The sequence below is a fragment of the Rhopalosiphum maidis genome, chromosome 2, assembly GCF_003676215.2.
Source record: "Rhopalosiphum maidis isolate BTI-1 chromosome 2, ASM367621v3, whole genome shotgun sequence".
Classification (NCBI taxonomy): Eukaryota; Metazoa; Arthropoda; class Insecta; order Hemiptera; family Aphididae; genus Rhopalosiphum; species Rhopalosiphum maidis.
In genome coordinates, this window is record NC_040878.1 from 72249085 (window position 1) to 72260424 (window position 11340).

An 11340-nucleotide genomic window follows, 5' to 3' on the forward strand; every position below is an offset into this window, starting at 1 on the left:
TGGCGATCTGCCCACGTACAGGAGGTCAACCGCATCACTGAGTCGGTGCTAGGTAAATTGAGTCCGAAATACCGTTTTTGTGGTAAACTAAGTCCCGGATTTGAAAAGGTATAAGGTAAACTAAGTCCCTGGTTATAATAAATTTAGATTCCAAAACAGAACATTTTCTTTCTCACTTTTACATGCTTATTAGTACTATCTGTTATGTTAACACAACTGGCGTGGTTCAAAATGTGCTTTTTTTGGTTTTTAATATCTAATATAATTCACAAGGTTGTACATAAAAATCACAGTTAATTAAATATATAATATACAAATTCAAGTCAATTTTTTTTTTATTTATTACTATTTATTGTTATTATGTACATCGTAAAAATTTATTTAATATGTTCTTAACAAATTCAAATCTTGAAATATTTTTATTTTCATATTTTAACATTTCTTGTCTCAAAAAAAAATTTTTCTATTGTTATTTTTTTCATTTTAATTACCTCTTTACTACGTATTTTTGTATATGTATCTATTTGAATTTAATATTTAAGTAAGCAAATCGATCATCATTAATTGGTGACTAGTCACTATACAGTACTCATTGAATGTAGAACCTTTTTATTTTTAAGTAGGTACATCGTCGTTATTTATAAATTATTCTTTCGAAAAATATTATTACTCGGGACTCAATTTAACTAGCACGTTAAAGTTTTCCGGACTCAATTTACCTAGCCCCAATATCCACCCAATTATTTGGGACTCAGTTGATCACTCCCGACTGAGTCCAAGTTCCCGGAATTCATAATGTGATTAAAAATATGTTTACAATATATAATTGTAGGCCTATGGTTTGGTTAGGTTAATGCACCGCTGGATTTGTTCATCTCCCAGTCCTGAGGGTTAAAGTCAAAAGTTGTTTTATTAATATTGTTTTTAGACCTGACACAATACCGTTTCGGTATGATGGGCGATGGTTACCCTCCTCGCATTAATTGGTAGTATGTTTAAATAAACACGTCATAGTATTCTAATTGGGTGTTATATTATTCTAATATATCGGTGATCGTTATCCTAATGTTTATGCCTATGTCGCAGTATCCTTTATTATAAATTATATTATTGGTATGGGACATCAGAACACTTAGCACGTTGTATATAAAGGCTACAAATCATTTCCATGAGAAACACCAATTTTTATTGGGTGGAAGATGGAGTTACTGTTTTTAATACATTCGGAGAATGGTCTATATTCTATTTTCTAAGAAAGATTTCATGATAAGGTAATAACCAATTGGTAGGAAATTTAATGTTTAAGCTCGAAGAGTAGACTATTGTGATAGTAAAATGAGTTAAAAAATTTAGAATTGAAATTATATATTAGTATTAATTAATATATTATAATGAGTATACCTAAAAAATTTAATTTAAAATTTGAAGCCCACGGTTTTTAAGTAGTCCAATCTGGAGACTGTTTTTGTTTTTTGTATATACAAGTTCCATGCTTTTATATTAGAGTTGATTTTAGAGCTATTAAATACCATGTTATGTTAAGTACCATATTAAGTTTATACTATATAATATACTGTATAGTAATCTTAAATGATTATCAACCGTCACCGTAGTTTGTTCCATAAAAGACGATATAATAATTATAAATTTATAATACTATTAATACTAAACTTCAACTGAAGTCAATTACTGTTGTTTTTGAAATATAAAAATACAATATATTTAAGAAATTTGTATTTATTTTTGTACTTTTATCCCACTATTGAGTTATAAAAGCGCAAACAGTGATCGCAATTAGTAGGTAACCTTTTAGGTGGTTGACCGCAACTAATACGCAATTTTTGATTTTGACCGCAACTAGTAAACACCGATCGTGACACTCGGTCGAACGCTTGAGAGATATCGAGGAAGAACCCCATGGATAGAACTGTTTATTCCCAATAGAGGTTGATATGTGGTCAGTTATTCTGTGTACTTAGTAGACGGTATTATGTTTGGTGCGGAAATCGTATTGCGAGGTTCCCGGGGTTATTCTCGGGGATTATAGTGTAATACGTCTTAATAATAATTTCTATAATAAATTATTATATATATAGGTAATAGACTGATTGGTCGATAAGATGTAATTAATTGCTTGGGTTTGTTTGGTTTGGAAATCATGAAGATAATGGAGTGTTTCCTTATAGAAGGGAAATGAGATAGTCTCAACATGGCATTGAAAATATAGGTTAACTGGAGTATTGATTTTTTTGTAAAATGTTTAACCATTTTTTTGGTGATTAAATCATGACTTGGAGACTTTGTTGGGTGTAACTTGTTAATGTTTGTGGGTATTTAAAATGGAGCGATTGGTTTAGATGATAGCGATGTTAGTATTAGAGCATACAAAAATAAATAAAGTGTAGATTATTTCTAATTTTTTAAACATTTTATTAAATAACCGATAATGTTTTTGCAGGAATAACTAATGGGCTGAAGTATATGGGCATTTCAAGGGAATATTTAAGTAATGATTAATTTAATAGAATTTAATATTATTTATGTTTAATAATTTTAAGGTCCTTTATTTTTTTTATATTATAAAGTTTTTAGTTAATATTAATGAGTTCCTTATTTTTTAGGACCTATGCATGGTAATTACTATCAGATGTTTTAATAATATAAAACAATTATAATTTTATTTTACATAAAATTTAACGGATTGAAATCAAAGTGTCTCCTAAGGTTCATATGCTTTTTTTCAAAGAGTATAGGCCTACAAACTACACATGTCGACAGTAAAGGGGAAGAAGAACTTCTTAAGGTTATACACTGCAATTTTTAGACATTTTTTTGAACCCAAAATTTTCTGATTATTGGGTATAGTGTAAGCCGTAAGGTGACAAATTCTAAGATATAACGTAATTGGTCATTGTAGAGAGCAAGAAAAAAATTTACTTTGCACGGATAGGGAATCCCTGTATGCCACCTTGCCACCATACAAATGATTAAATAATCTATTTGAAGACAGAAGTAGAGGGAAGATACACATAGAAACCCTAGAAATGTTATCTAATGTTGTCCAGTGTTAATCTGTAAAGACTATAAGTCGTAAGACAATGCCTTATCAGTCTAAATAAATGACATAATTTTTAATTTATATAAATTAAATATATTTAATATTTAACTATTATTTACCAGATCTATTAAATGATATTGGATTCACTGGTTTGTATAATTCACTATAAACATAATGGCTAAAAAAAAAAAATTATAAATAATTAATAACTGTCATCACATAATATTATATCGAGCATATATTTTTAGGTAAAGCAGACCATGATGTGGAATTTGAAGTCATTTTACCAGAACCAAGTCTGTATAATAAACTACATAAGCTTTAAATACAAAAATATACTTTTATATAAATATGAATTATTCCATAAATATATCATATAAATTAAGAGTAGAATTATAATTATTTTTATTCTATCTATACTTACAAGTTACTAACTAGAGGGAAATAGCCATCACAGAAAACGATGTTTTCTATGCAGTAATATTTTCGTTAATTTGGCACCTCAATATGATAATAAAAGAAGAAGAATGTTGTAATGATTTTAACCCAAATGAGGACCAACATGACTGGAGTAAATATTTTTCAAAAACAAAACGAAACATTTTCGTCAACGTAATCGCCTTTACGGGTTTCTGGGTGTGTCAAATTGTTGGTGAAGTAAAGATTGAAATACACCCTGGAGAATGTTAGCTAATATTAGGAGTTTATTAAAGGTATTACTTGACCTACATGCTCGTTTTTCGACTTTGGCATAATAATGCATTAATGAATATAGGTGTGAAGTAATAAGTGCCGCGAGAATTAGTAGAAAATAAAAATGAAATTATTTAATGCATAAATAATGTAACAGAAATAAAATGATGACGATAAAAATAGTCATCAAAGTTTAGTTTAAATTAAACTCATTTCATCATAGTGTTCACTCGGGAATACAATTTTTTACGTTATAATAATTATTATTGCGTTAAATGTAAAACAGTCAACCCGTGTAATATAGAACCTGATTAACATGGAAACCTATATTTTATGGAAAATCTATTCAGGCTTATGACTCAAATAAATTTATAATTATAATATTCCCTGTTTTAAGATGGAACCTGCCTAAAGTGAAATTTTAAATAAAATGTTGTTATGCATCTAAATATCGTGGAAATATCTATTTTAAAATTATAAATAATCGAATATAATCTACATCAATTCCTATTTAAATAACTAAATTTATATACCAATTATATAAATTAATTTGTTGTCATCCGTTTATTTTATCATTCAATGTTATAGTGTGTATGCTATAGTAAAACAAAAAATAAAAAGTAAACTAAATTTACGAACGTAAACATGTGAAAAAAATCAAGTATATAATGTAGATAATAGTATCGACTATAGAGTCGGGGACACAAAAAATGAGCGCTGATCTCGCGTTCATATCCACCATAGTAATAATTGGTTCTCATCAACCAAATAATGAATTTAACCATTGAGTTTAATTTGTCGTGTCCCCGACTTTAAACCAAAAAAATAAATTAAAGAACAACCGTGAATAAATATAATCTTAACCATATAAATAAAGTAGAACTCAAATTTTTTTTAGATACTGATAATGCAGAGTTAGATAAATTGAGAGAAACTTATGATGGTATGTAATAACATTTTGAATTGTGATATTTTAATGATTTTAACATTATTTTAAATTATAATAAAATGTAGGTATAATGTAAATATGTACTTAATAATAGATAGATGCAAATATAACATAATATACTAAACATTAGTAAGTTGTTGTAAATTAACTACATTGTATAAAATACTTTTTAAAAATTTTAAACAAATAACCCCAATGTTCATTATAATTATTAATAACTAGTTACATTTTCTTAACACTTACGGTTCAAAAGATACATAGAACATTTGTAAAAAAAACATATAATCAGTGGCGAATATAAAATTTTTGAATGTAGGTCCCAAAATTTTTCTCATTATTATAATATTCATTTTATATATACAATACAATATAATTTGATTTTAGTCCTTATATACTACATATTACATAATATAACTTTCATCCCACATCATTGTATCCGCTACTACATATAATCAATTCTTATAATATAACTTGTATAATTGTATTACTATCCAGCTCCTGACCTTACCTTTATAATTGTAATCGACTAAACAATTTAACTGTGTCATCGTCACATTATTATTTATACCAAACAATAAACTAATCATAAAAATATTAATAATTCATAATAATTATGACAGCTAAACGAGGAATTCTGTATTTTAAATAGAATTTACTTCAGAATACTTCAAATGTGTTAAATTACGTTTTTATTAAACAATCTAATTACAATTTATGTAATATTATAGATAATTAATTATCATATTTTTTTTTACTTTATCTAGAAAAAGATTTTGAAGGTAGTTTATTATTATTTGTATAATAAATATAATAATATTTTATAGTCTTAAAACTTATAAATTATTATTTCCTATTTAATTCTGTGTTTACCAAGGTACATATTTTAATCATTAGCATATAAATGTGAATTAAGTCACATTAAATCAAAAACGATTTTAAATCCACCGAAATTATTGATTTTTTATCTTATGTTACACAGTGACTCCCCAAACAGACATTTCTAAATATAAATGTCTAAAATATTATATTCGCAAATAATGGTGACTTCAAAGAATTTTATCATATTTAACTATGACATATAAATAAATAAATATATTTTCCAGACTTGGCAAACGAATACAAGCAATTTATAATCGATGGTAAGAATATTATTTGCAACCCCCTTAATGGTTTCTTTAGTTTATAATTTATATTGTAGATACAGTTGACTTTTCATTTTTAGTGTTTATTGCGTTTGGAGCTTTTTTATCAGTCTTCTAAGTCATGATTAGTAATTACCTTTCTTTTGCGATACATAACAAAAAATCCTATCAACGTCTTGCCACACATTCGTCGTCCTTGTGCGTCGGGTAACGACTATAGCTTTCTAACTGCTTATAAAATACTACCTAACCATTTAGTTGAGCAATAATTGAATTCTATGGTATTTAGTGGTAGTTATCTCTAAATGAATAAAAAAAAACTAACTAAATGATTATTTTTAATGGCTCCATTTGTACATCTTACTTATATTTTATAAACTGTGTCTAAATTTTGTAAACATTTAGTTTATATAACAGTTTCCATTACAAATTAAACCATTGTCAAATCTCGATACAACAATGGATTTATTTAATTATTTTAAAATCAATATAATATTATGAATTATAATGAACAGATGTAAACAATGTACATAATATATCAAGCATGAAAGTATACAGTATAATAATATACTGCAATGTATTAAATTTTACCTATACTAGATACTTACTTCACTCGTTATTCTGTAATACAACATTTTATCTACATTTTATAATTCAAATTATTTTTTTCATTTAAATGGAACTTCATGCAACATAATTAATACTTTAAAGAGTACTATAAATTGCTTTCAAATTTAAAAGAATTAAAAAAGTATCCAACGATAAATTACACATTTATAATCTCTATATCAAATATTGTATGTATAATTGTTATTATTTTTTTTTTTTTGTCAGCGATAACAAAAAATGAATATTCAAGTAATTTTAGATGGTTATATGCATATGAAGTATATAATATGTCGGTGCCATTGGAGGTAGGTTTTTAAAAATCAAAACTTGGAAACTTAGATAATTAATTAATTAATACTTAAATTAAATAATACAATATAATAACGTAATCTTAATTTTAATGTTATTTTATTTTTTCTTATAAATGAGTAGTAGTAGACTGTTTTACACACTTAAATAATTCGCTTTTGTGAGCAATGGCAATTAACTGTTATTTTCAACATATATTTAATTTTTGTATCTTAAATTTGAATTCATTAATGTTTAATAATGTTTTTTTTTTGCAGTAATTAAAAAATCAAGCAATTATGAGTGGAAGACTATTCTTATTAAAAATTTATATTTAGGTCTATTTTTGTAATAAAAAATTAAAATTAGTAAATTTGAACGATTGTTAGGCACCTAATTAATATTTAAAGTAAATAATTAAAAGTATAAACTTAATCTTGATTTTAATGTCGTTTTATTGTTTCTTTTTTTCTTTCTATAATAGTATAATCACTATAATCTAACTATCTAATATATTCTATTTAAATATAATAAAATTCAATTCTTATACATTTTTCAATGTTTTATATTCATATAAACTTATTGAAAATTGCCACCTCTAATTCAGCTAGCGATCATATTTGGTTATTTGGTACAGCAGAGCGTGATTTTCAGACGTCCAGTTAACGTCGTTTAAAGGTTTTCTGTGTTGTGATATCATCGTATTATTATAAATTATAGTTCATAGTTTTATACTTTATATTAAATTTATATTATTTCATATACTATGCCTAATACATCCTGACGGACCAATAAAAGACAGATTCAATGACAAAACATTCATGTATTCTTATACACGATAAATAATTGTACATGCTATTATTGTATGACATTATTTTGAGTTTATTATTACAGTAATACAGTACGATTATTTACTTAAATAATTCTTCAGTGCTTATAATTATTTTAAGTTAGATTTATATCTATATAAGTACACAAACACATACACACACACACACATATATAGGGTTCTGAATTTAAAATATTTAAATTGGAATATTTCAAAGCTGATAATTTCACTCTTCTTGAAAAATCTTAATGAAATATTGAAAACGTAATCTTTTATAAACGTGTTCGGTTATAGATAATTAGAAATAATATATAGATTACACAAAAAAATAATGATAAATATTGATAGCAAATACTTTATCAATAAATTATCAACCATAATTTACGAATTACTATAACATATTAATAGTTTAAACTTTAAATTAAGTTTGTTAACTGTATAACTGCTTAAAATATGGTATATTCCCAAATTTATATTAATTGTATTATATAATCAGTTATCAACTAGGGCTCGGAACTGAATGCTATAAAAAAGTATTTAATAAGCATGTACTTATGCAATTATGCACTTTAAAAAGTACAATATATATATACACACACAACGTTTTTATTTGAACAAATATTTTATTAAACTATATATAATATAGTAAAAATCAAAACAATAATTATTAATTATTTTAATAACATTTTTATATTTTTTTGAAATATTATATTTTATACGATGAAAATTGTATTCTAAAAAAAAAAATAATAAGGTTCATAAAAATCCAAGGCCCCCTAATAACGGAGGCCATTAAGCAGTTGCCTATCCTACCTAATTTTAAATATGGACTTGTATCATTGATAGTACTTACCTAATTAAAAACAAAAATAAACAAATTATACACAAAATGTAAAAGTATACAAAATTTAGATTCCAGTTGACCAAGTTATTTAAAATACAATATTGACTGTGTTTAAATATTTAGAAGGTTGTGAATATCTAAATATAACATTTCCAATCTAAAAATATCCGCAAAAATAAATATATTTTTCTAAAATATTATATAATATTAACATTTATTGATTTATTTATATGAAAAATAAAATATATTTAAACGATTCTAATTTAATATCTAAAATGTTATATAATATAATTATACATAGGTATACGCATATATATCATACAGAGTATGTTATTTGATTACATACCCTTATTTTCAGATTCAGAAGGTCAGAATAATTTTATAGATACCTATTATTAAATTTTGTATATCAAAAACTTACATAATATGTTCGGGTGTCATTTTAAAATTATTGTATTCAAATGATATCAGAAATTCAGAACATGTATAATCAGTGCTACATAAAACATAAACCATCAAAATCAATATATTCTCCGTTAAAGGAATAAAAAATGTTTGGGTTTCTATTCCTTTAACTTTCTGATTTTGTCGAAATCGAAAAAACAACTTTATAATTTTATTTTTAAAATTACCTGGTATCTACTGAGAAATTTTGGATTTTGACTCTTTCAAGTTTGCTAAGAGAAACCACCCTATATAGCAATATTGGAATCGGACATTAGTCATTATAGTCATTACAAAATTTGAATGTGAATTATAAATTTTATTTTATTTCTTGATTATTCTAATTAAGACAAACAGCCAATCACTGATGTATTTCAATAAATAAATAGTTTTTTTGTAATTATATTTTTGTTTTTATCTTATAAAAATTTAAATGCATATTTTGGTAAATAAAATGCATATTTTACAATTTTTTATTGCATACAAATCCTAGCCCTGGTCATTACATTTAAGATTTTATATTTTTGTTGGACCCTGAGTGCGGACTGCAAAAGAGTTGGGAGCAATCGTTCCCAATAATTAGCAATTGCAAATATTAATTAACATAAATATGGCAATAACCTAACTAATAGTATTTCCTGCTTTTAAAAATTGCGCGATATAATTGTATAACTTTTATCATCAATAATATATTTATTATCAATAAAAATTATATAATTAATTAATTGAATATGTAGTTAATATGGTAATTTTGGCTCATTCAGTTGGTGCTACTGTGAAATTACTTTACCGAATAATCATTTTATATTCTTATCATTTTTCGGACAAATGCTTATCACTAAGTCCGTGGTCTCAATAGACCTTATATTAATAGACGGTACATGGTAGTAAAAGGTCTAAATAGGTAAATAGTATAAGGTCTATGGTGGTCCCATCCCATAGAGATAACACGTAAACATTATCAGATTGTTATATATTGTGGCATATCCTAACGTGTATCGAGTATTGTATTCGACATTCGTGTATGGATTTCATTTGTGGCGTTGCGAGCGTTTAATATTTTTTTTTTCGCTTAATAAATACTGAATAATAATTAACTCCACTCTCTGAATATAGAATGCTAACATATGTTCAAAATGCTCACGATAAAAAACGCGATCGATTTAGAGTTGTGCGCCGACAAACCGTTCATTAATCTTTTAGTTGTTATGCCGTAGTGACGAAAATGATTTTAATACGAAAAGCGGTCTTTATTGTAAACACTTTTTTGTTGTGCGTTTTGTCAATTTTCAACATTTATTGTAAGCTCCTGATCATCTAGTCATTTAAATAATATTAATATCAATAGTAACAATAGTATAATGGTATAATAATGATATCTATATGTTTTTATACCTTTTTTCCAGTCACAAATGGAGACATGACTATTGTCGATGTCAAAGAATTTGAATATGGAGGTGACATATTTTTTGAGATTACACATCCACCAGAACTACAGTACACATATCGAATAAGACCAGCCAAAAGTTTTGGCATCCCTTTTGTAAATAATTACTTATTATTATTAACTAAAATTAGTGTAATAAGATAATATGGAATTTTTTGTTTGTTAAGGACAAAGAAAAGTTTCCAGCTAAAAAAACAAAATTGGTACTTGTCGACCCTCAACATGGATGTGAAATGCCTAAAAATGCAAAGCAACTTCAAGGAAATGTTGCATTTGTGAAAAGAGGGTAATTTTATCTATTTTATTGTAGAGTAATGATACTGAATGAAAGATTTTAAAAAAATTGTATAAACAGTGTTTGTAGCTTCTTAAAGAAAACTGTGATATCAGAATTATCTGGAGCAAAAGCTATTGTTATCACAGACAACAACATTTACGATGATACAGCTTATATACACATGATTGATGACGAAAGTGATATGTCTGCCAATATTCCAGCTGGTTTTCTTGTTGGAAAGTCTGGGTAAGTTGTTTCTTTAAAAAAATTTAAAAAATATACCTATAATTTACATTTTAAACTGAATTATTATTGCAATTTGTTGAAGTATTTATATAAAATTATAATAATATTCATTAATTACACTGTTTTCTAGGCATTTAATACACACCAAAATGTCAGAACTCATGATGACCGAACTGCCTATCGTGTTTCCATTAAACATGACCTATGTACCATTACATGAAATCAAGCAACCACCATGGATAACAATTTGAATCTTATAAATTCAATTCAAATATAGACTGAAAATCCCTCCATGTTATTATATAATAATAATGTTTAATTAACTGAACAGAAATGTCATGTGTTAAAAATATTATTGCAGAAAACTGTAGACCTAATTTTTAAATAGTTTTAACCATCATTAACTATAAGTATGATTTTTATATAGATGTATAACATTATAAGGTTATTTTATTACAGGGTAATATTAAACAGGGAGTTGTTTACAACATAAATATGTAATTTTTAAATATTT

General features: G+C 25.6%; 1 protein-coding gene across 1 annotated transcript; it reads left to right on the forward strand.

Annotated features, from left to right (window-relative positions):
* Positions 1 to 9733: 9733 nt before the first annotated feature.
* LOC113554054 (PRADC1-like protein) lies at positions 9734 to 11236 on the forward strand. Its single transcript, XM_026957729.1, has 5 exons — positions 9734 to 10157; positions 10263 to 10399; positions 10471 to 10589; positions 10659 to 10826; positions 10957 to 11236. The coding sequence occupies exons 1-5, from the start codon at positions 10082 to 10084 to the stop codon at positions 11075 to 11077; spliced, it is 621 nt and encodes a 206-aa protein (XP_026813530.1). The 5' UTR covers positions 9734 to 10081; the 3' UTR covers positions 11078 to 11236.
* The last annotated feature ends 104 nt before the right edge of the window (positions 11237 to 11340 follow it).

Excerpts from the sequence above, each read along its gene's own strand:
- LOC113554054 (XM_026957729.1), top strand. The coding sequence starts at position 10,082 with ATGATTTTAATACGAAAAGCGGTCTTTATTGTAAACACTTTTTTGTTG. Across the intron at positions 10,590-10,658 it reads GTTGCATTTGTGAAAAGAGG|TGTTTGTAGCTTCTTAAAGA; the intron begins GTAATTTTATCT and ends TTGTATAAACAG. Across the intron at positions 10,827-10,956 it reads TTTCTTGTTGGAAAGTCTGG|GCATTTAATACACACCAAAA; the intron begins GTAAGTTGTTTC and ends ACTGTTTTCTAG.